At 33.0% G+C, this 22,600-nt stretch overlaps 6 protein-coding genes across 9 annotated transcripts; 5 read left to right on the forward strand and 1 right to left on the reverse strand.

Moving 5' to 3' along the window:
• The first annotated feature begins 2,424 nt into the window (after positions 1 to 2,424).
• Positions 2,425 to 3,255, forward strand: LOC108810467 (uncharacterized). Its single transcript, XM_018582570.2, has one exon. It carries the CDS (start codon positions 2,634 to 2,636, stop codon positions 3,063 to 3,065), a length of 432 nt encoding a protein of 143 aa, XP_018438072.1. The 5' UTR covers positions 2,425 to 2,633; the 3' UTR covers positions 3,066 to 3,255.
• A 2,371-nt stretch (positions 3,256 to 5,626) lies between these two features.
• Positions 5,627 to 6,310, forward strand: LOC108809667 (uncharacterized). Its single transcript, XM_018581827.2, has one exon. It carries the CDS (start codon positions 5,830 to 5,832, stop codon positions 6,187 to 6,189), a length of 360 nt encoding a protein of 119 aa, XP_018437329.1. The 5' UTR covers positions 5,627 to 5,829; the 3' UTR covers positions 6,190 to 6,310.
• A 2,441-nt stretch (positions 6,311 to 8,751) lies between these two features.
• Positions 8,752 to 11,686, forward strand: LOC108811561 (callose synthase 2). Of its 2 annotated transcripts, XM_018583622.2 has the most exons (13): positions 8,752 to 8,905; positions 8,995 to 9,133; positions 9,218 to 9,318; positions 9,418 to 9,539; positions 9,644 to 9,737; positions 9,877 to 9,987; positions 10,065 to 10,181; positions 10,255 to 10,347; positions 10,438 to 10,529; positions 10,650 to 10,776; positions 11,034 to 11,171; positions 11,263 to 11,339; positions 11,429 to 11,686. In XM_018583622.2, exons 2-13 carry the CDS (start codon positions 8,998 to 9,000, stop codon positions 11,616 to 11,618), a joined length of 1,398 nt encoding a protein of 465 aa, XP_018439124.1. In that variant the 5' UTR covers positions 8,752 to 8,905; positions 8,995 to 8,997; the 3' UTR covers positions 11,619 to 11,686. The 2 variants fall into 2 exon arrangements, with proteins under 2 accessions (XP_018439124.1, XP_056844699.1); XM_056988719.1 differs by lacking the exon at positions 8,752 to 8,905 and having other exon boundaries at positions 8,912 to 9,133.
• A 1,432-nt stretch (positions 11,687 to 13,118) lies between these two features.
• LOC108811562 (callose synthase 1) lies at positions 13,119 to 14,798 on the forward strand. 2 transcript variants are annotated; one of them, XM_018583624.2, is made up of 5 exons: positions 13,119 to 13,444; positions 13,543 to 13,643; positions 13,783 to 13,904; positions 14,005 to 14,086; positions 14,229 to 14,798. In XM_018583624.2, the coding sequence occupies exons 1-5, from the start codon at positions 13,336 to 13,338 to the stop codon at positions 14,646 to 14,648; spliced, it is 834 nt and encodes a 277-aa protein (XP_018439126.1). In that variant the 5' UTR covers positions 13,119 to 13,335; the 3' UTR covers positions 14,649 to 14,798. The 2 variants fall into 2 exon arrangements, with proteins under 2 accessions (XP_018439126.1, XP_018439125.1); XM_018583623.2 differs by having other exon boundaries at positions 13,120 to 13,444; positions 13,993 to 14,086.
• A 1,784-nt stretch (positions 14,799 to 16,582) lies between these two features.
• On the forward strand, positions 16,583 to 17,235 carry LOC108811563 (uncharacterized). The gene has a single exon (XM_018583625.2). The coding sequence runs from the start codon at positions 16,709 to 16,711 to the stop codon at positions 17,009 to 17,011; it is 303 nt and encodes a 100-aa protein (XP_018439127.1). The 5' UTR covers positions 16,583 to 16,708; the 3' UTR covers positions 17,012 to 17,235.
• A 1,832-nt stretch (positions 17,236 to 19,067) lies between these two features.
• Positions 19,068 to 20,866, reverse strand: LOC108837710 (signal recognition particle subunit SRP54, chloroplastic-like). 2 transcript variants are annotated; one of them, XM_056988720.1, is made up of 8 exons: positions 20,621 to 20,866; positions 20,457 to 20,540; positions 20,160 to 20,227; positions 19,972 to 20,073; positions 19,741 to 19,893; positions 19,591 to 19,668; positions 19,442 to 19,502; positions 19,068 to 19,314 (listed from the first exon to the last, which is right to left on the reverse strand). In XM_056988720.1, the coding sequence occupies exons 3-8, from the start codon at positions 20,220 to 20,222 to the stop codon at positions 19,292 to 19,294; spliced, it is 480 nt and encodes a 159-aa protein (XP_056844700.1). In that variant the 5' UTR covers positions 20,223 to 20,227; positions 20,457 to 20,540; positions 20,621 to 20,866; the 3' UTR covers positions 19,068 to 19,291. The 2 variants fall into 2 exon arrangements, with proteins under 2 accessions (XP_056844700.1, XP_018466234.2); XM_018610732.2 differs by having other exon boundaries at positions 19,377 to 19,502; positions 20,621 to 20,859.
• Positions 20,867 to 22,600: the final 1,734 nt, after the last annotated feature.

A 22,600-nucleotide genomic window follows, 5' to 3' on the forward strand; every position in this document is an offset into this window, starting at 1 on the left:
AAAATATAGGATAATTATGGAGGTAATAATAATGAATAGTTATGTAGTTTATTTAAATTTAATGATTCAGTTTGTATATTTTTATTTAAATGAAATTGTTTACTATTATATAATATTCCTTTATTAATTTTTTATAATAATTGTGTTGGATATTTAAAATTTATTGAAAAATATGTTTCTAGTTGAGTTTTGTTAAACATAAGAACAATTATATAAATATAAAAGTTTTAAGGTTTTTATAAAGTTTTACTTTTGCAGAAAACATCCTCAAACCTTGTTTTGGAGGTTTTTATCGAAAAAAAGAACTTTTGGAAATGTTGTAATGAACATAAATCATCCCTTATTGCCAAAATTTTCGATAATCCAGCGGTAATTTCTAGCGGGTGAGAGCATCTCCAACCCCACTCCATAATTTACTCCAAAATTAAAAATGGAGTTGGAAATAGAGTGAAAAATAGAGTGATGACCAAAAAATAAAAGCATTACTCTATAAATGGAGTAATGCTTTTATTTTTTGTTCATTACTCCATTTCTCACTTCATTCCAACTCCATTTCTCAATTATGGAGTAAAATATGGAGTAGGGTTGGAGATGCCCTGAGTGGTGACTATTGAATTCCTATAAAAGTCAACATTTACATTTTGACCAAACTTGACCCATGTTTTGACCCTATTTTTTGGATTGACATGTTTAATTTGTATTCTCTATAAAACTTTTTTTTTTACTTTCAACTTGGGTTTTAAGATCTAAACAATACTGTTACACTTTGGATCAAGATTTTCTCATTCATATGAATATGACAACCAATGGCGGATGTAGAATTATTTTCTTGACGGGGGAAAATCACATATACTTTAAAAACATGAGTAGAATACAGTAAAACCTCTATAAATTAATAATGTTGGGACTTTGAAATTTTATTAATTTATAGAGATATTAATTTACAAAAGTTTCCTTATTTAGATTTTTTCTATTTTTCTATTTTTATTTATATAAAAAAGAAAATATTTTATTTTACAGTATGTACATTATTTAAATTTTTGAAATTTGACTTCAATATTGTTTTATCATCTTATTTTATGTATAGTTTTATGTTTCATAGAATTGTTAAGTGGTTTTTGGTATAATTTTACTAAATGTTATCAAAATATATTGAAATGTTAAGAAAAATAAAGAATTTTCATTGTGAATATAAAACCAACAATATAATATTTAACTTATATAAAAATTATATATATATAAATTATTAATTTATGATTTTAAGGGGACTATATATTTACATATAAATTTTAAAAATATTATTATCTTATTATTTTATCGATTTGGGCTATATTTAACACCGGCCCAACTTGGGACCGGTAAAATTTATTAATTTATAGAGATTATTAATTTATAGAAGTTCTACTGTATAATATTTAGTAAGGAAAATACTTAAAACTTAGGATCTATTAGCAATTTTGAAAATTTCATGGTGGCACTTGCCACCTCTTTGGTTTACCTACATTCGCCACTGACGACATCTAATGTAGGATATCTCACCTCTATCTTTTTGTTTATGTCATGTTTTTGTGTTTCATTTTGAGGCTTAGTTAAGATTTTCTATAGCTTTTAAGTTTAGTAGATTTAGGGGTGTCTCTAAAATTGCATCTCTACTCGCATTATGGAGGAAGGTATATGCAGGGGCAGACCAAGAGATGAACGTACGGATTCCGTGCCCCCATTTAATTTTCCATTTTCTTTAACAAATACTAAACGTACGGCTGTACCCATCTAATTTTCTATTTTCTTTAACAAGTACTATAAAATCTATAGAAATGCATTCAACCTAAATTTTAAATATAGGGAAAGATATTTTTTGTGCCCCCAACTAAATTTGTTTCTAGATCCGCCTTCACGTATATGTGTACAAAAATCAAATTAAAACACACACACAAAACATGAGTATAATTAATTTTTGCTCAAAAAAAGAAAAGAAAACAAATATTGATAACATGTCAAACTCATGGCGATGCTTGAAATAGGGGGCACAAATGAAGTGTCCGATCAATGGTCATTCGCTTCTGTTTGTGTTGACACTCCAACTTGTTTATTGGGTCTCCTGTCAAACCAAACTTCTTGTAAACTTGTGAAGTTGCTTTGATTCTACCTTTCATATTGATATCTCTCTCTAACCACTCATCTTCCGTCATTTTTTTGTATTGAAAATTTCAGACAAAGGATTAAGATCATATATGATTGGAGTTAGAGTGGTTTCTCTTCTCTTCATATACTCGTAACTCAGTGAATATACACTATATTACTTTCAAATTAAGTTTACAGTTATATTCAAATGATATCCATCGTGTTTTGTTTATGCATATTAGTAGGCAACCAATCGAAAATATATATATGATGTAGCTATAGATTACAGACTAAACATATGTGTCAAAATCGAAATCATTTCTTTATTTATTAATTAAGCAAACTAACCTCAAAACTCACCGACCTCATCTCTTGCGGTACAAATCAGAGTAAAATAGACAAGTAATTTAATTTTAAAAGGAAAATAAATGGACCAACAACTACTCCTAGCTACTCCTCATATATAGTTGTCTAGTCATGAGAAATAGATTATCTTTCTGTATGATCAAAACATGGGAAGTGAAGTAATAAATCCTATCAAACCACGGTTCGATCTGAGCATGTCGAGAAGAACCCGAAAACCATGGTCCTCCAGTCTCGTCAACGAGATGCAACATCAAGTCCTGTCCACGCAAAGCTCACAACAAGAGAAAGAATCAGAGCAAGACGAGGACCGAGAGATTGATCGTAAGAGTTTGAACAATCTAATGAGAAGCGAGCAAGAATCAAACGGAGAAGCTAATGCTACCAACAAGAACTCTCTAGGTCAACATTTCGGGGAAGACGAAGGGATCAAGCAGACGATGCAAGTGGTGGTCAAGAAGCAAGGTGGGGAAAATGGTGTAAAATTCAAAGGTATGATGGGTCGATATGTTAAGGTGTTGAGCGGTTTGATGAAGGCCAAACGTGACCGTAAGACATCGGCCTTGCGGTTTAAAACCTGATTTCGAATGTATATACGTACGTTCATGTGCCTAATACGTATATTTAGTTTAGAATTGTTTCGCATACGTACGTAATATTAATGTGCATATATGTTGTTGGCATATGTACATGCACCTTTTGGTTTCGAATATCATTGCATGTTTTTCCTCGGTTGCTAAGAGCATAATCAACAACAAATTTCTCAACAAAGGTTTCTCATCATCTAACACTATAATTAATTTTTATACAGTTGAATAACCAACAAATATAAATTGACACGTTTTACCAACAAAAAAACATAAAATGACACGGTGCAAAACAGTTTTTTTCAGTTTTATTGTTGAATTTCTCGTATACAAAAGTTTATCTCAGATACAATCAATGCATCTTTTGCCAAACTATCAGCTACAGAATTCCTCTCACGAGGTATCCAAGAGAAGCTTACAAATTCAAAGCTGGTTCCTAATGAAAGGATATCAGCAGCAACACCATACAATTCAGTTACAGGAGACCATGTATTGAGCACTTTGATAAGCTGTAAGGAATCTGACTCAAATTTTACTTTCTTCATTCCTGCTTCCGCGCAGTATAGGACCGCTTCTCTCATTGCAATTCCTTCCGCCATCAGGGCAGAGCTCACCCACTCTTCTCTCCTCTTGAAGTGTTGAATTCCTTGTGTTGTGAGAAGATGGCCCATCCCAAGCCTGCAGTTTCCTGTTGGTTTAACCACGCCGCATCTGATCTGACTACTAGAGAACCTGGCGGTGTTGGGATCTCCATAGGCGTACTTGGCTGCACCCGTACTGGCTTCTCCTTCTCGTGGATGGTGAGCCAGTTATTGCTCCCATCTAAGTTTTTAATGAAGTTAGTTAATGTTGTTAAAAAAAAAACAAAAGTTTATCTCTCTTCGATTCTACTTTTCAATTTTTTATCTTCCTACTTATTTTATTATTTAATTACGAAAAAGTTGTTGAAAACTCCATGGTTGAGGATGGTCTAACTTCTAATAATCTCATTACATCAGTTTTTGTTGTGTTTTGAGTTTTCTATTAGAATTATATTTGTCCGACTACTTTTTGAGATCTTTTTTTTAACTACGCTTTAAGATCTTAGGGTTGTTATAATAGTTGCTAAACAAGGTTGCTATAGTAGATCTTTGCGCACTAACAACAGTTGTAGGTTAACCAGTGGCTGTAGTTTTAAGGAAAATAAAAATCCCAATACGACGAAACTTTGGTTAGATTTTCGTTGGTCACCTAGTCTGTTTTAAATGGTTTAAAATCATAAAATATTTTATAGAAAAAAAAACATGATGAAACAAGCAAAGTATGGCTCTAAGGATTAAGAGTTTTGTTTGCATAATCGTAGTTCCACTTGCTATTTTCAAATCTCAAGTGGGAAAATTTAAAATAGATGTCAAGGCTAGGTTTGACCAAAAAAGAAAAAGATGTCAAGACTAGAAATATTCTAGGTAAATGTTTGAATTGAACGACGACACATTGTGACATAGATGGACAATATAACTGACGCTGTCTGACTGCGACTCCACTCCTCTCTCTTTTTCACCACTAAAATAATTGCAAGATCTGTTAATTTTCCAAATGTATGTAACTAATTTCCTAGTGAATCAAATAGACTTTTCATTTTACATATAATATTTTATATTGTGACTCATATATAGCGTTGAGCACTATTGTTTGCTATTTGGCATTTTACTTAAAGTCGGGTATTCGTTTTGATTAAGTCGAGTATTATATACAGCAAAGTTTTTGTTTTTCCCTGGATGCAGTTTCTCTTTAATTAATAAAGTTTATGTATGGTCATTCCAGATTACATATATTTTCTATTATGGAGTCTGACGACGCGTAGTGATTGTATACCTAACCTCCAAATTACTGATGCCTCATTTCGTAAGAAGATAACATATAATAAATTAATAACATTATATAACGACTTCTTTTAATAATTCTGACAAAATAACTATAGTTAAATTAAACATTATATTTTAAATATATCCCTGATTAATCAAGTTTATTGTATTACGCATTACATATAGTTTATTACTGTCATACTGAATGCAATTTATTCAATAATATTCTTTTCAAAAAAATCATTCAATATACAACATGGACACTCGATTCAAAAAAAAATATACAACATTGACATGGAGAATAAATAAATGAGAAAGTATCAGGAGACCTCAGACGTAAGGAAAGGGTCGGCGGTACATGGCGGGCTTTCATTGGGTAGCTTTTTTACCAATAAAACTGGAGATGCATGGCTTCACCGACCTTGCTAAGGAACCTTTTTATTGCACCGTCAAAAAGCAAGAATCTTTAATTAAAGTGCCAAATCAGCTCTTTTCATTTACTTTATTTTGTGGTGTACATACACAATTAATACGTAAAGTAATAAATTATCCGATTATACTTAGTTGGTTCGATTCGGTTCGGTCTAGTTACTTTATTGTTTGTCATGGCAATGTCGGTTAACACTCGGTTAATTCAGTTTGCTTCACAAACCTAAGTGTACCTTTAAATAATACTAAATCAGATGCAAGATGGTACACTGTGCATAAAAGTAAACACAGTATTGTAGGATCCTAAGCAAACAATCAATTTCCCTTTATAAAACGAACTCATCCAGTCATCCGTCAACTTCTTCATCAAAACCTCAAAACTCAAACATCAACAGCTTCAAAATCTGTCTCCAGAAAAAAAACTCAGAAGTCACAAGAAAATAAAAGAAAGCAAACACTCAAAAATCTAAGGAAAGAGATAAGCCATGGGAAGAGATAACGAAGGAAGCCCTCCAGTTCCACTACATCTCTGCGTCTTCGTTTTCATCCTCTTAATGTTCGTAACGATTTCATGGTATGCGAGCTATGAACCAGTTATAGAAGGTTTTACGGACCAGCTCAAGCTTGCTCTCATGGCTTCTCCTCTGCTTTTGCTCTTGGCCGTTCATTTTCTATCCAATGGTGAAGGAGGAAGGATGGTGACGTCATTGATACCTATGAATGAGAGAGAGTCTTTGTATAGAGCTGGAGGAACGCCGTGGGGAGTGGCATTCATGCTTGTCTTCCTCTTCTTCATGGTTTCGTATAAGTCTCAGTTTCAAGAACGTTGGTTTCCTCTAAGATGAAAAAGGAATCGTGTGTCTTTTTATTTCACTTTCTTGACTTTCTCATTGGGTGGTCTAGTATAGTAGATGCATGATAATGTATGTTTAATCTTTCGTCTTATTTACCATACCATTTTATTTACTTCTTAAATCCATTGTCTCCCAAAAAAAAAAAATCCATTGTCTCGCAGTATATAAGCTTTTTGGTATCATCAGCGCAGATAAATATGGGCAGTGGAGTACATAAAAATTATATCAGTGAAAAAATATTTTCTAAATCAGAATAAAAATTAAATCACAAGTTGTTGCTGGAATATGTGGCAGCTAGCCAACAACTACACTCCCTTTGTTTCATATTAAGCGTCGTTGTAAAAAAAAAAATTTCGTTGCAAAATGTCGTTTTAGTATTTCAATGCATAATTTATTAATTTTATTTTTCAATTTAGTTTTTATTTGTTGAAATATGAGTATGTGTAAGAATAATGATGTTTTTATATAGAAAATAAACAAAATTAAATGATTTCTTAATTTGTATGTAGAAGTCTAAAAAAAATAATTAATATAAAATGGATGAATTATTATTTTGGACGCCCTCCATTATTTCAGTGTTGGGCTTTAACACTAACCTTGGGAAGTCCATGTATGCAATTCATGTTCATGAATTCAAGCACAATACAACATCAGCATAAACATTAAGTTTTTATTATACAATCACTAATTATTAAAAAAATTACTTAGAATAACATTTAAATGATGCAAGCTATAACACGAAAATGAAGAAATTTTTTTTTCAATATTTTTGTTGATTTGATATATTCAGAAGGCGATGAATGATAAGTTTTTAATAGCAATTAGTGGATCATCCATAAAATAAGAATGGCTAATATAATCGTAAAATTTTATTTTCTTTATTTGTTATATGTTTTATTTAATTTGATTTGAAAAATCTAGATGTTCATAATTTTGTGAGGAAAAAATATATTTATTTTCTATATTTTTAAAAGAGGAAGTAAACAGAAAATATTAATATTATAACTGATATTCAACTCAATCTGAATATACATATGTCTACATATATAATTATATATTTATTATATTTATATAAGTTTTAAAATATTTTATTCACTCAATTGATTATTTAGTTATTAAAGTTTTAAAATAAATAAATTGTGCTTGTAATAAACATTACGGGCCTGATCGAAATTCCTATAAAATTTATAGATTTTAAGGCCGAATATTCAATTTAACAAAAATTGTTGATCTAGGCAGAATTGATCACCGATAATTTTAAAGTTTAGGATTTTCGTTCGATATCTACCCCTGCCATAAAATACTCCATATCTTTGTGTGAGTGAATACTCATATTGAATTATGTTTAATAGTCAAGATCAAGAAAAAGACCATCAATGAGTATGTGTATTGGATGATATTTTGATGAGTTTTCCAAAAAATAAAAATGAAAAAATAGACGATAGAGAAAGAGAGAGAAAAAAGTCTGGTATTTTTGACTTGTCGCATTTCATTTGACAATGCATTAAATACTACTACGTAAATGATTCTTTTACACACTTCTTCTTTAAACTGTTCCTATTCTTTTAAAAGTGAATGTAACTTACGTAAAATGATTCAAACATGGAGCTAAAACTAATTTATTTTGTTGTCTTTACTCTTTACCCCAAAAAACATTTATGTAACTCATCGTAAATATCAAATGAAATTAATTCAGTCAAGACTTTATTTAAAAAAAACATTAATCATACTACACAAAATCCTTCTTTGTGGAACAAAGAAAAAACCTATAACATCCTATTTTCAGGAACAGAGGGAGTATAATTTATTGTTAAGAAATTCTTTGTTCTCATGATTGATGATTGATGATGCTCTTAGTTGGCATGAGTAATATACCTTACCCAAAGCAAAATAAAGATAGAACTGGTTACAATAAACTTTAGCCTCAAACACTTTTTTCTCACCTAGTCTTGAACACTTTTTGCATCATAGTTACATATCTGCATGATTAAATCCGTTTTCTAAGTCTTCTTTGAAGAATCTTAAATGTTTTCTGGATTCGTGTCCAACACCAATATATGGTGGCCTATATGTTAAAAAAAAAACTAAGAGCTGAAAGAGAAGTTTGTGAGAAAAGTTTGTCATTCTCAAAGATATTACTCCGATAGTGTAAGAAGACTGGAACATGGATTGGTAATGTCGTTGACATTAATTCCATGATTGGTCAATATAAAAATGCCAATAATACATTGAAAAGAATAAAAACATAGGCGCCTGTCTGTCTTCTCTCTATATGTTTCACTCTTCTTTGATCACAGTTTGACCATCCGTTTATGTTGTCCTTCTCGCGTTCACTCAAAGGTTAAATGTGTTCTTCTTTTACTAGCTAACGGAGTACATGATTTTCTTGTGTGTGGGTATAGTTGAAGAGGATCGTGAAACAATGTTATTGGTGACTAGGTTTAGACATAAAGTTTGTGCTTTACACGTCTCATGCTACCCTTTATTTTCGTCTGTTCGGAACCTTTTTTTCTTTTAACTATAAATGCAACTTTTTAGCATGGTTTCTTTGATTTATTATTTGGAGTGAATCTCATCTTACTTAGGAATTAAGCAATCCATGTATTCTTTTTCCTTTCGGATCGGCTATTTAATGGCAGTCTCTGTCTCTTTTCTCCTTCGCGAGCTTGTGATTATATAACTCTTTTTTTTTATCTCATATAGTTCTGTAAGTTTGTTATTGATGGTGATGTAAAAGCTCTTTAAATTTGAAGAAGTCTTCATCTGATTTTTTTGGTTTTTTTTTTGAGGATTTAGAAGATGTCTCAAACTGCTAGTAAACTTGGAATGGTTACTCTGGACAGTGAAGTGGTGCCATCGTCACTCGTGGAGATTGCTCCGATCCTCCGTGTAGCCAACGAAGTAGAAGCTAGTAACCCTCGCGTTGCTTACTTATGTGAGTTGAAATAATGTAAAAGTCCCCTGATGATTCGATCATCTCAAATGATATCGTAAACAAAAATCATTGGCTGTTTTTTAGGTCGGTTTTATGCGTTTGAGAAGGCAGGCAAGCTTGATCCCACATCAAGTGGTCGTGGTGTTCCCCAGTTCAAGACTGCGCTTCTTCGGCGCTTAGAACATGTATCATCACTTCATTTACTTTACTGTTGGCTTGCAGATAAAATTCTTGCTGCATGGGGATTATGTGTCAGTGTACTTTATTTTCTTGAACTTGTGCAGGAGAATGAAACAACTCTTGCAGTAAGGCAGCATAGTGACGGACGCGAAATGCAACGTTTCTATCAACATTACCACAAGAAATACATCCAGGCTTTGGCCAACTCTGCTGGGAAAGATGACCGGTCTGTTTTTGATGGAACTGTTAGTTCGGATCGGTGTTTTATCTCTATCTTTTATATGTGCTTTAATTCATAAAACAAAGGTTCTTTTTTTTTTTGCCTTGTAGTGCTCAACGTACAAAGGAATATCAAACTGCTTCGGTTCTCTTTGAAGTCTCGAAGGCTGTTAATCAGACTGAAGATGTGGAAGTGCCTGATGAGGTAGTTTTGTGTCTCGTTTTTCTGTTCTTGCGCAGGTCTCTGGGCATGATTTCATGGAGGAAATCTTGATATCTCATTAATAAAATTACGACATTCTTGGCTCACTTGTTTCTGTTCATCTTTTTTTTTTTGCTGGTAGAATCTAGAAGCCCACACAAAGTTTGAAGAAAAAATCCAAATCGACGTGCCTTACAACAATCTTCCCCATGACCCTGATTGTCAAAATCAGGCTATAACGCGATTTCCTAAGGTTAACCAAATAAGATATCAATTTATGTTTAGTCGTGTTCTGAGTCAGGAAAAAAACACTCTCACACTGTTCAACAGATACAAGCCACAGTTACCGCACTTTGTAACACTAGGGGTCTACCATGGCCAGCAGGCCACAAGAAGAAACTCGATGAAGATATGCTAGATTGGCTTCAAACAACGTTTGGTTTTCAGGTGATACTAGTGAATATCCTGTATTTGTTTTGTTGATTGAGTGCTGATTGTGATCCAAACCTTTAAATGTCAGAAAGATAATGTTACCAATCAAAGAGAGAACTTGATTTTGTTACTTACCAATGTACACATTCGACAGTTTCCGAGACCTGAACAACAACCAAATGTATGTTTTCTTTTGAACTTCACTTCACAGTTTACAACTCATGCTTCGTCTATTTGCACTAACGGTCTAATTTACTATGTCTGCCTTTAGTTGGATGATTACGCATTGAGTATTGTGATGAAGAAACTTTTCAAAAACTACAAAAAGTGGTGCAAATACTTGGGTCGGAAAAGCAGCCTCTGGTGAGGATTCTCCTTGTAACATCTCATATTTTGTATTCATATTTTTCCTTTTTAAAAACATATAAAAGAGATGTAACCCCTTGAGGTTTTCTTACCTGTTCATCTCTACTGTTCTTGTAGGTTGCCGACCATTCAACAAGAGGTTCAGCAGCGGAAACTGCTATATATGGGACTTTATCTCTTGATATGGGGAGAGGCTGCAAACCTAAGATTCATGCCAGCGTGCCTTTGCTATATATATCACCATGTATGTCTTCAGTTTCTCTCTATGTGGTTTGCCTGAAAGTGAAACATTACATTTTGAATTTAGAGAAGAGCATGTGACTTCAATTCTTGGTGATCTTGCCTACTACATAGACGTAGTTATCCATTAGTAAACTCCGGAGAGCTGAAAACGTAATATATAAGGACGAGGAAGTAAACCATCGAGAACTTAATAAAACATGTTTTATATTTAGGTTACGGATGTTTCTATATCTAAGTTCGTCTTCTAAATTTGTTTAGATGGCTTTTGAATTGTACGGGATATTGGCTGGGAGTGTTAGTTCAATGACAGGGGAGCGAGTAAAACCGGCATATGGTGGTGAAGATGAAGCCTTCCTGCAGAAAGTAGTGACTCCTATAGACAAGACAGTAGCTAAGGTTGCTTGCGTTGGTTCTTCAGTCTTAACCATTTGTCTTCTTTCGCTGTCATTTCCTCTATTTTCCATCACCATATTCGTGTGTACTGTAGGAAGCAAAGAGAAGTAGAGAAGGAAAGTTGAAGCATTCTGAGAGGAGACACTATGACGACTTTAATGAGTACTTTTGGTACAATGCATATGATTATCTTGAAATCTTCTATATGTTCATTTAAAGTTCTGCATGATTAAATCTCCTTGCTTTTTTACAACTTACAGGTCAGTTCGGTGCTTTCGGTTAGGGTGGCCTATGCGAGCTGATGCTGAATTCTTTTGTCAGACAGCTGAGGAACTTCGAAAAAGTTATAGATGGTTCTCTGCTTCTGCTCTTGGACGTCTATTTTCTATCCAACGAAGGAGGAACGATGACGTCAGTGATACATTTGATAAAATATTGAAAATGATGTAAACAATTTCTTTTAATAATAACAAAGAGAACATATAATAGACCACTCTAATAATAAGTTAATAACAGCATCTTTTAATAATATTGACAAAATAGCTATAGTTTAAACAGTTATCTTTAAAAGTATATTATTGCTTAATCAATTGTTTTGGTAAAACGTTAAATTATTATACCAAAATTTTAAGTTTTTTGACAATGATTACGAAGAGAAAGAACTAGTAGCGAAATGCAGAACTAAAACTCAACAACTAACAGAAAGTGACGATGAAAAGAGCCCAAGCAGAAAAAAGCTAATCTACAGACTACAGACCAGTTAAACAGAGCTGAGAGAACGATCAGAAGAAAAGGGTCTAGTCGCCATGAGCTACCGAAATATAGGCATTTTGAAGATGGGTTATATTTATGTTTGAAATTTGAATGTTTGTTGTTTTGAGTTTGTCTAGTATGATATTTAAAACTTGGATGATTGATTTTTGTTGTTTAAAATATGTTTATTATATATTTAACTACTAAAATATATTTTAGTTACTATATTTACAAAAATAATAATTATATAACAAACAAAAAATAAATAAAAATCTTTAATTAATCTAATAAAAATAAATAAATTTAGATTATAATTTTTAATTCAGTCATAAACATGGAAATATAAGAACTAATATATATATATAACATATATTTTGAAATTTTGAAAATGGAAAAACAAAATTTAAAAGAAAAGTGGAATCCTTATAAATATTTTGCTGTTTATAAATATTTTTCTGTTTATTGTTTTCAGTCTATTAATAGAATAAAATTTTATAAATGTTAATAGAATAATTGATAATTATTAGATAATTATAAAAAAATAGAAAAATGTTATAACTAGAGAATGGAGGTGATTGGTTGGATGGTAACTTTAAATTCTGTTATGTAAAGTTAGTGTGTAATTTTTTTTATCATAGATGTATTCCCTATATAGGTGTAAAAAATAAATAGAAAACTAAAGATATTATGAATATACTTCTAAAGCCATATAGTTTTCTACAGCACAAAAATATTGTGGGGGTAGTGAGATTTTTGTGGGGCAGTCAGAATGAATTATGAGCCACTAGGTCATATTAGGATACTCTCCGTGATCGTTTCTTTGTCCTTCTCTCGTTCAGGTGATCATGACGCACTAATTTTTTTCCCTCTAAACGTTAAGCACTGAGTTTGCTCGAAGTTTTGATTTTGGAAGCTTATGTGTTTGCTTTTATTTTTATTTCTTCGTGACTAATCCGAAACTTATATAAAGGTTAACTTTAGTTAATACAGGCTCTTCTTGTGTCTGGAAATAGATAATTAAAAAGATGGTTGTGAAACAAGGTGTTGGGTGACTCGGTTTCGTTATAAAGTTTGTGCTTTACACGTCCTATGCTAACCTCTAACCTTTTTCGACTGTTCGAAACCTTTTCCTTTTTACTATTAAATGCTTTTTTACTCCTTTTTTCCATGATATCGATTTATTTTATGGAGTGGATCTCATCTTCCTTCGGAAATAAGCAATCTATGTCTCTTCTTCTCTTTTCCGATCGCTATTTAATGGCAGTCTCTGTCTTTTCTCCTTCATGAGCTTATAATTAACTCTTTTCTTTTAGTTCATATAGTTCTTTAAGTTTGTTCTTGCTGGTGAATTGGGGAAGTACAAGATTTTTTTGGGGAGGATTTAGAAGATATCTCAAACCGTTGATAACTCGGAATGGCTTTTCTGGAGAGTGAAGTGGTGCCATCTTCTCTTGTGGAGCTTGCACCAATCCTTCGTGTAGCCAATGAAGTAGAAGCTAGTAACCCCCGTGTTGCTTACTTATGTGAGTTGAAATAATGTAAAATATCTCCCAATGATGTGATTGATCATTGGTCAAACGATTTTTCAAAAAGTTTAATTTCCTTGGTTGTTTTTTCTCAGGTCGGTTTTATACGTTTGAGAAGGCATGCAAGATTGATCCCACATCACGTCATCGTGGTGTTCGCCAGTTCAAGACTGCGCTTCTTCAACGCTTAGAACATGTATCATCACTTTTTATATACTTCGCTTTAGTTTCATTTTGCTGTTGTCTTTTTATATAACAAGTATCACCAATAATGTCGTTGCTGCATGGTGGGGGGGATTATGTGTCTCATTACCATATTTGTTCAACTTTGACAGGATGAAACAATTCGTGCAGATAGGCAGAAGGGTAGTGATGCTTGCGAAATGCAAAGCTTTTATGAACACTACAGCAAGACATATATTCAGCCATTGCTAGACGCTGCTGACAAAGCTGACCGGTACGTGTTTCATGGAAAAGTGTTCACTCGGATCTCCGTTTTATATCTGTTGGAGTCTATCTTTCTGTGTCTTAGTATACAACATTAGTTTTGCTTGTAGTGCTCAACTCAAAAAGGCATATCAAACTGACGCTATTTTCCTTGAAGTCTTGAAGTCGTTAAAAGCGGAAGTGGCTGATGAGGTGAATCTGATAGGAGATTATGTCTTGTTAAATCTTTCACTTTCGTTGGTTCTTATAGGTCTTAAACCAAGATTTTTATGAGGCATCCTTGAATATCAAATTACTGGCGCACTTGTTTCTCATTTTTATTTCTTGGTGGTAGGTTTTGGAAGCCCATAGAAAGATCATTGAAAGAATCCAGATTCTATGTGCCTTGGATGACGATGATGACATTTTTGAGGAATGTCCACCTCAAGAACCAATTGGAGTTCAGGAATGCCCACCTCAAGACCCAATTGGAGTTGAAGAATCCAAACTGAAAGGAGAAAATGTTGATCAAACATCTTTTCTTATTAATACTATAGAAGAAGGAAACAAACAACTTCTAGAGCAATTGAAGAAGACAAACGAACAAAGACAACAGATTCTGGATATTCAAAGTAAAACTTACGCACTGAAAGAAATTGGAGAGGAAAACAAGATCTTACTGCTGGACTTGAGTTCTATACAAAATCCGCATATTCGTTCATTTATGGAGGGTGAACAAACAAGGATTTTGCAAAAGCGTAATTATCAATACTGATATTAAGAATCTACCCTTTGCTATATTTCTAGCTTTGGCAATATTTTAATGATCTTGGTGCATCTAAAAATGATTTACCAGATGATTAATTTAATAGTCTTTGTTGTGTTTATCTTTAACTTTGCTACTCTATCTATTATGAATTCAGTACAGCAAATACATTAAAAACTTCAGTTTCAGTACGATGACATTGATTAATTCTAAGGCTATCGAAGACTTCAATTCCAACCACCCGACAGTGTAGAGAATGTACAAGGACAGTGTAGAGAATGTCTTCATTCTGTAATCGCCAGGATATTCTAAGGCTATCGAAGACTTCAATTCCAACCACCCGACTTGGATGGATTGTACTGTCGAAAAAAAACATCCCACTTTACAAGGACAGTGTAGAGAATGTCTTCATTCTGTAATCGCCAGTGATATTCTATAGTAATATTATGTCTCATAAGTCATAAGATAGTCTCTAAAACTAAGAAATAAATAGAAACTTCAGTGTGTTACGTTTTTATCAACTAAACATCTTATAATTTGTGATTTGTCAATATGGTATATTTAATTGTAAATAATGTTGGTAGACATATATATATATATATAACATGTACAAATTAAAGTACAACTTTAACCAAAAAATAAAACACTTATTCTACCCATATTGGATAACATTCAGGGGCGGATGTACACAGTAGACTACGGGGGCACGTGCCCCCTACTACTTAAAAAAAAATTTAGTTAAATATAGACAGACCAAAGATCGTGTCCACATATATAGTTCAAGTAATAAATATAATTATATGACCAAAGATCCTGTCCATACTTAAAGAAAATGATGCAGTAAATATAATATTATGAGCATCGATTTCTATTGTCGCCTAATACAAAATTAAATTTTCTCCTAATCACAGAAATCTAAACGCAGGCGACAATTTTTTAATTATTTATGTGATTTATGTAATAAGTAAACGTGAGAACTTAGAAATTCTACTATATATTGTGCTAACTTTTTTTAGTTTTTCACAGACAAATGTTAATTCAAAAAATTGTCAAACCTAAAAGAAAAATTGCATTTACATCTGAAAAGCATCAACAAGGTTTCTCTATTTATCAATATTCGGAAAGATGAAAATTTTTAATTTGAAGGATTTTGAAAATTTTGCATGCATGATGGTGAAGACAAAAAAACATTTTCAAATCTTCGGATTTATCAATTTTTGAAACTAGTTTTGATTTTACATGTTATCATAACTATAGTTGAAAGATGTTTTTCAGCAATGAAAATTGTGAAGATTAGCCATGATCAATTTTTAAATGATTGTATTGTTTGTTTTTTGTTAAAAAATGAATTGTTTGAGAAAATAACAAATGAAATAATAGTAAAAAAAAATCAAAATATAGAATTTCGTAGGATAAATTTGTAAAGTATTTTTGATTATGATTTTTTTATATTTAAATGAAGTAGTTATTAAAAAAAATTGTGCCCCCGATTAATAATAGTTTTAGATCCACCACTGATAACATTTAAGCATCTCTAATAGAGGTTTTTCAACATGAGTTTCAAATCAAATCAGTGTGAGTGCATAAACATATCAATATTTAATTTTAAATATTTTTAAATAATAATTTATACTATCTTGTCTTATTAAATGTTGAAAACGTTTATGAAATATTTTCAATAAAAGATGCTCTTAAACTTATTCAACTTTTGCCTGTTGATTACAATTTTGTTGTGCAGTTCGCTAATGTTTTATTATAATGATAAAACTTTTTTCATTCAACTTTTAAAGTATTGAATTTTCATGTTATATTCTAGACAAAACATAACGTGTCCTATCCTTTGACCGGATAAGGTCGAACGATATCATGTCCGTTACTTCCACGTCTCTGCCTTTAGTCAAATACGCAAGGCTCCCTCCCCTCTATAAATTCAATCAACTTTTGCATGAGCTAAAACTTACAAATCTAAGATTCATCTTCAAATCTTGACACACATCCAAGAAAGAAGAGAAGCGTTTTTTTTAATATCATCTCCATATCGAGTATTCTATCTATTACAAGTACAACAAATGGAAGGAGGCTTGGAAACTATGTTTATGAAGGTGGTCTTGTTCGCTCTTGTACAAGGTTTGGTGTATCTCATCCTCACTAAGTCGTCGAGGGTTTTCTCCAAATCAAAATCCTTTAAGAGGGCTTACAGTTTTAGGCCGGCGAGGTCCGTCAGCATCCGCCGGATTCTTGCGGCGCTTCAGGATATGCCTGCCGGCGGCGAGATGTCTCCTTCCTCTAATGGCTCATCTTCTTCTCTTGCCTCGTCTTCTTTACAAGATGATGCAGCAACAACAGCAGCTACATCATCACCACCATCTTAGAGACCTATATATATGATCATTATTTAAATTTTATTTTAGAGACATATGTCTAATTTGTTAGCCTTATTTTATCATTATTTTTTGGAAAATTTGTTTCGTATTTTTTTTGTTCAGTTTGATTCGTTATATTGATGTAAAATTGGTCAGTACTCTATGTATGTACATTTTAAGCTGTACCATGTACATTGAAAACAATTTAGTCTGTTTATTTGGTATAATCCTCATTGATATTAGTTTTTTTGGTGGGTATTGATATTAGTTTTTTTGGTCGGTATTGATATTAACTTTCATTCTGCTGGATTGGAGACGTACCAATCATGTAAATGCTCAAAAGAAAGGTCGACGAATCTCAAAAGGGCTAAACATTAAGATAACTCTTCGTTTAACACATTATCATCCATGATATATGCGTAAGGCACAAGTTTCTCTTTACATTCCAAACATTTCCATCAAAGGGATAAGCTCTATGAACCGGACATTGATAGGCTTATTGCGTGTCAACTTTACAAAGTCACAAATCGCATCATCATTCAATCCTTACCATGACAAGTTGACATCACATTATCATCAAATATCGCCCTGCTGCAATTAAATGGAAACTACCCTTTACGTAAGTTACAAAAAAAAAAAAAAAAAAACTACCCTTTACGTCTTGTCAGGAACTCAAACTTTGCTGGGACCAGAATACCCAGGCTCATATTTACCGAATCAAAGCTCACATTCTTTAAGCTTTGGTAACTTTCTCACAAGATTGACACGTTTGTAGTAATAGCCAAATTCTTCAACTGAATAGGAGGTTCCAGGCCCAAAGATCCGTGCATTCCTTAGGGCAAAATTCTAACCATGTTAAATTATTATTTTTTCTTGGAAGAACAGACCTCTCCAAACGGAAAACGAATCTATGATCCTTTAGGCTCCAACTAAGTGACCCAAAGGTCTTATCCACTAAGTCAACTTCTCGTTGGTAAAATTCTTCTCTTCGATCTTTCCTAAAAGTAGGCTCCTCACCGGTCAACCTAATCTTGGCAACCGCAAAAGAAACGAAAAGACCAGCCAACCTGTACAATTTCAGACTGAGACAGCAACCGAGGCTCTAAAACAAACACATAGCACGGGCCACTACACCGAAATGTCATATTAGCAAACATCAAGATGGAGTTATAAACAAGTGGAAAATTTACCAAGAAACAGTTCAAATTTCTTATTGCCAGTAATTGATTCTGAAAAGGCACATCCTCATCATTGTACAACACTGCAGAGTCCCCTGACATAATAATTCAAAAGTGAGAGAGAGAGAGGACGAAAAGAGGTGAACTTCCCTCGACGGAGATAGACTTATTCTGGTGAAACAAGAAAGTTAAGATTCTTCATCTATAAAGAAGGCGTTGAGAAAATGAAGACGGCACTAAAAAGTGGTAGAGTGTTTGGTGTAAAAAACATAAAAATGGAACAGCTCTTTCGTCTTTTTCCGAGACATCTGCCGGTCCCACTGGTGACCGGTTACCTCAATCAAACCGAGATTAATTCGGAAATTTATATAAGGTTATTCAGCTAGCATGATTCGGATCCGATATGTTATGTGAAGTTTATCCCATAACAAAAAGTTTATCCCATAACAAAAAGTCTATCCCATGCCTTGACCACTAATTAATCTTATAAATATTAATGAGAAGAATTATTATGAATCATTTCTCGATTTGTGAAATAACAGAAAGCCGACAAAAAAAAAGAACACAGCAAACAGTCAAACACATACATGTGGATCGAACATTAAAAAGTTTTTTTTTGCTGGACTGACAAGTAACAAGTGTCACCAAGTTTTTTAACAACATGCAACTATAGTCACAAAAATTTCTAGCATAAATGTATTCAATTCATTGAAAAAGACATACCCTCAATGCGTAAACTCTATTTTTTTCTTTTGAACGAGCGTAAACTCTATTTAGGTTATGGATAAATAGTGTATGCATGATCCATACTCATCTCAGTTTTCCTATCATCCGACAGGTCTGACCTATAATATCAGTTTGTATCGTCTGCTCTAAGAGCAACCTCATTGGTGGGACAAAATAAAAGTCCTTAACATATTTTATTAGTATTTTTAAGTTAGGGACAAAGGTTAAGGACTTTTTGATTTTTGAAGATTATTGGTAGAAACTTGTATTGTCTCTTAGTAAATGTCTACATGCACAAAGGTTACATGCAGCTTCTTGTCCAGTCATGGCATCAACAACTAGCAACGTTTCAGTGGGGTTCAAAAATCTCTTCACGTCTTTTAACTCATCCATCATCCCTTTGTCTACCTGTCACAGAGATGCAATGCCATGACTAAAAGCTGCAAACAGATTTGTGATAACAAGATTACCTGAAGCCTTCCTGCAGTATCCATGATAACTACATTGACATTATTTATTTTAGTTTCTTTTAGACCTTGCTTAGCTATATCTGCAGGTTTTACTTCAGTTCCTGCTGTATATATCGGCACACCAATCTGTGACAGAAAGAGATCATCGGACAAACATTTTTTGAACGGAATATAATATCATCACATGATGATTCAAAAGTCCAATTTACAATACCCTTTCACCTAAGATGACGAGTTGATCAATGGCAGCAGGTCTGTACACATCTCCAGCAATTAGCATACACGATTTTCCCTATGCAAAATGATCCAGTTATAATAAATGACAGAGAGTAACAATCCCTTCAAGATCTTCAAAAAAGCATACCTGCTTCTTTAGGTAATAAGCGAGTTTAGCGCAAACTGTTGTCTTCCCAACTCCTTGGAGTCCAGCAAGCAATATAACTGTAGGACCTGACTTTACAAACTGTATCTCAGATACTTCTCCACCCATCACCTTCACTAGCTCATCATGTACAATCTGAAAATTTGTATTGAAGAAGTTACAAATGATCACAGATCCTGGGTAAAATTAAGAACCTGGTTCATTGCGAGTTACCTTGACCAACTGCTGATCTGGTTTGAATCCTCGAATGACACCCATTCGAACGGCTTGGTCACTTACAGATTGAACAAACTTTCTAACAACAGGAAGGCTCACCTGTTTACACGACGTCCAAGCGAGTAAAATTACCTTTATACTGCAAAAACGCTGAGAAAAAAGAAAACAGAACAAACAAAACTCACATATGCTTCAAGGAGAGCTCTTCTGATATCCTTCATTGGCTCAGCAATATTCTCCTTAGTCATGACATCTGCAAGTTCAAACAAACATAACTAACTTCAAACCTTACTCATTTTGTCAGTGGCAAAACAGACAACTAATTTTGATTAATGACAAGAACATAGTCCGTGTATTGATCAAACAAGACAGCCCATTGTGATATACACAGCACAAATCATAACCAAAATCGTAACTTTTTGCGGTTTAAACTCAATGGAAATCAAGAAGCTCGAAGAAAGTATTGAAATTTAAATGGTCACCTTCAACAGCTTCAAAACATATTAATGCTCTACCTCCTTTTCGTTGCCATAGATTTGAGCACAATCAATGTGGCGATAGCCGATCTGCATAGTAAGAGAGAATCAGAGTTTAGCCCATAAAGACTATAACTTTAATGGTCAGTGATCGGTGATAGACGACTAACCTTAGCGGCGGCTTCGACAGCGTTTCCGACAAGACCAGGATCAGACTGCCACGTTCCGAGACCTGTCAAGAACAGAGGAGTAGCCAAGGATCGATCAAGAACAAAGGAGTAGCCAAGGAAAGCGACAGAGAGAGATGTGAAGAGAAGAAAATTGATCAATTTTCGTCGAGAGAGATGGGGAGGAGAGAGAAGAAGATGCCACATGGCTCGTAAGGACGAGAAAAAATGTATCTAAGCTAAGGACGTCCTTAGCTTAATTGGACTTTTTTGATTTATTTTTGGCCAAATAATGGCTAAGGACTTTTCTAAGATAGCCCGATAATAGTGCTCTAAACATCCATTGTTACTCTCATCCTTCTCGGTTCCATTTTTACTATCTATTTTTTTGGCAATCCATCGTGCATATATATCACCAAGCAAAAGAAAAAAAATCATGAATTTTCTGCACTTTATGTGGTGCTGAATATAAGGTTGTCCTTCATTAAAAAGATACATTGGATCAAACTCTCAACTACAAATATAAATTAACATTTTGACAAAAAAAAAAAAAAACTACAAATATAAATAATATCAGGTTTTGAACACCCTGCCAACACGTAAGACCATTCTAAATCATTTTTCATTAGGCAATCGTTTTTCTGGTTAAAAGGCTACCAAAATTTTATATTTAAAGCAATATAGAGTGTTCTTTTCTCATGTGTACTGATATCAGCTTTAAAAAAACACCACGATTAATCGTTAGTTGATCAAAGACGATGGTTCGCAATTATGCTAACTAGTTAAAAAGTTTGAGTATGCATCTTACACTTATAAATTAGTCAAAAAAAATCTTACACTTATAAACTCAATTTTAAACCATGGTAGCTAGTTTGATGAATCTTGCACGTAATATATAAAATCAAATTCACAGAAAATATAAATTACAAACTATCATTATTAAACGGAAAAAAGATGAGGAGTATGGAAGAATAGTGATTGCATCTTTGTCCTGTTTCACACTCCCACTTCACCATATATACATTTTTATTTTATACAAATGTGCAACTCTTCGACCGTACACATGCTAAGCTTCCGCCTCGCGGTCCACTTTAATAATGTTGTATTAAATCTCGTCCACTGATAAGTTAGCCAATTTGAGTATAGATTCTAAAAGGTTTTCTATCAATTCGATCACCGTGCCAAAGTCTAAAACCAAATACATATTATCAGCTAAAGTCTAAAACGAATATAAACTTTTAGAACCCACAAAACCTACTATGTATATCCTGTTTTCTAAATATTCCGTGTACTACAATATATTTTCAAAATGTGAAGTACTGAAGTATGTAAAATGTTTTGGATTCTTATGTATGTTGGTATGTAAGAAAACACGTGAGCATATATTTCTTCTTTTTTGAAACTTATGTGAGCATATATTTCATGTTCGAATTATATATAGTTTCCATTTTCAATTGATTATGATAGATTTGGAAATATTTCTTACTTTCTCAAAAAAAAAATCTTAAAAAGTTTATTAATTAGTTTTATATTTATTCATATAAAGTATCAAACTCTTCTTTTTTTTGAGAAAGTATCAAACTTGTTTATCAAGTTTACATATATAAAATAGGGAATTTACCTTATAAATAAATACTACTTTCTTAAATGGTTACAAGTAAATATTTCCAAAGAAAATCTATTAGATGAGAATAGAAAACATTTGGGCACACACTTATCTGTTTCACTTTTCGATTTCATTTTATGGATTTAGTTTATTAAATAGTAAATACCAATGGTGGTTGGCCACAGAAAAAAGCTATATATGTTGGTGAAAAAATAAGTCTTATCATTGCATCATTAATGCATATAAGAGAACGACCCAGCATCTTCCAAAGATTAAAAAGCATAAGAACATGTGGAGTATGTATGGGGTGATGTCGAGGACATTCCCCACTGGTTAAAATAGAATAAAAACGCTTACACCAAAACATTAAAAAAGAA

The sequence above is a fragment of the Raphanus sativus genome, chromosome 6, assembly GCF_000801105.2.
Source record: "Raphanus sativus cultivar WK10039 chromosome 6, ASM80110v3, whole genome shotgun sequence".
NCBI classification, from domain to species: Eukaryota; Viridiplantae; Streptophyta; class Magnoliopsida; order Brassicales; family Brassicaceae; genus Raphanus; species Raphanus sativus.

What these genes read in the sequence shown, in the direction of transcription:
- LOC108810467 (XM_018582570.2), top strand. Translation starts at nt 2,634, where the DNA reads ATGGGAAGTGAAGTAATAAATCCTATCAAACCACGGTTCGATCTGAGC.
- LOC108809667 (XM_018581827.2), top strand. Translation starts at nt 5,830, where the DNA reads ATGGGAAGAGATAACGAAGGAAGCCCTCCAGTTCCACTACATCTCTGC.
- LOC108811561 (XM_018583622.2), top strand. Translation starts at nt 8,998, where the DNA reads ATGTCTCAAACTGCTAGTAAACTTGGAATGGTTACTCTGGACAGTGAA. An exon ending in CCCTCGCGTTGCTTACTTAT is followed by an intron (nt 9,134 to 9,217) that starts GTGAGTTGAAAT and finishes GCTGTTTTTTAG; the next exon opens with GTCGGTTTTATGCGTTTGAG. An exon ending in TAGACAAGACAGTAGCTAAG is followed by an intron (nt 11,172 to 11,262) that starts GTTGCTTGCGTT and finishes TGTGTACTGTAG; the next exon opens with GAAGCAAAGAGAAGTAGAGA.
- LOC108811562 (XM_018583623.2), top strand. Translation starts at nt 13,336, where the DNA reads ATGGCTTTTCTGGAGAGTGAAGTGGTGCCATCTTCTCTTGTGGAGCTT. An exon ending in CCCCCGTGTTGCTTACTTAT is followed by an intron (nt 13,445 to 13,542) that starts GTGAGTTGAAAT and finishes GTTTTTTCTCAG; the next exon opens with GTCGGTTTTATACGTTTGAG. An exon ending in GCTGCTGACAAAGCTGACCG is followed by an intron (nt 13,905 to 13,992) that starts GTACGTGTTTCA and finishes ATACAACATTAG; the next exon opens with TTTTGCTTGTAGTGCTCAAC.
- LOC108811563 (XM_018583625.2), top strand. Translation starts at nt 16,709, where the DNA reads ATGGAAGGAGGCTTGGAAACTATGTTTATGAAGGTGGTCTTGTTCGCT.
- LOC108837710 (XM_018610732.2), bottom strand. Translation starts at nt 20,222, where the DNA reads ATGACTAAGGAGAATATTGCTGAGCCAATGAAGGATATCAGAAGAGCT. An exon ending in CTTATTACCTAAAGAAGCAG is followed by an intron (nt 19,669 to 19,740) that starts GTATGCTTTTTT and finishes CATTTTGCATAG; the next exon opens with GGAAAATCGTGTATGCTAAT. An exon ending in ATACTGCAGGAAGGCTTCAG is followed by an intron (nt 19,315 to 19,376) that starts GTAATCTTGTTA and finishes TCTCTGTGACAG; the next exon opens with GTAGACAAAGGGATGATGGA.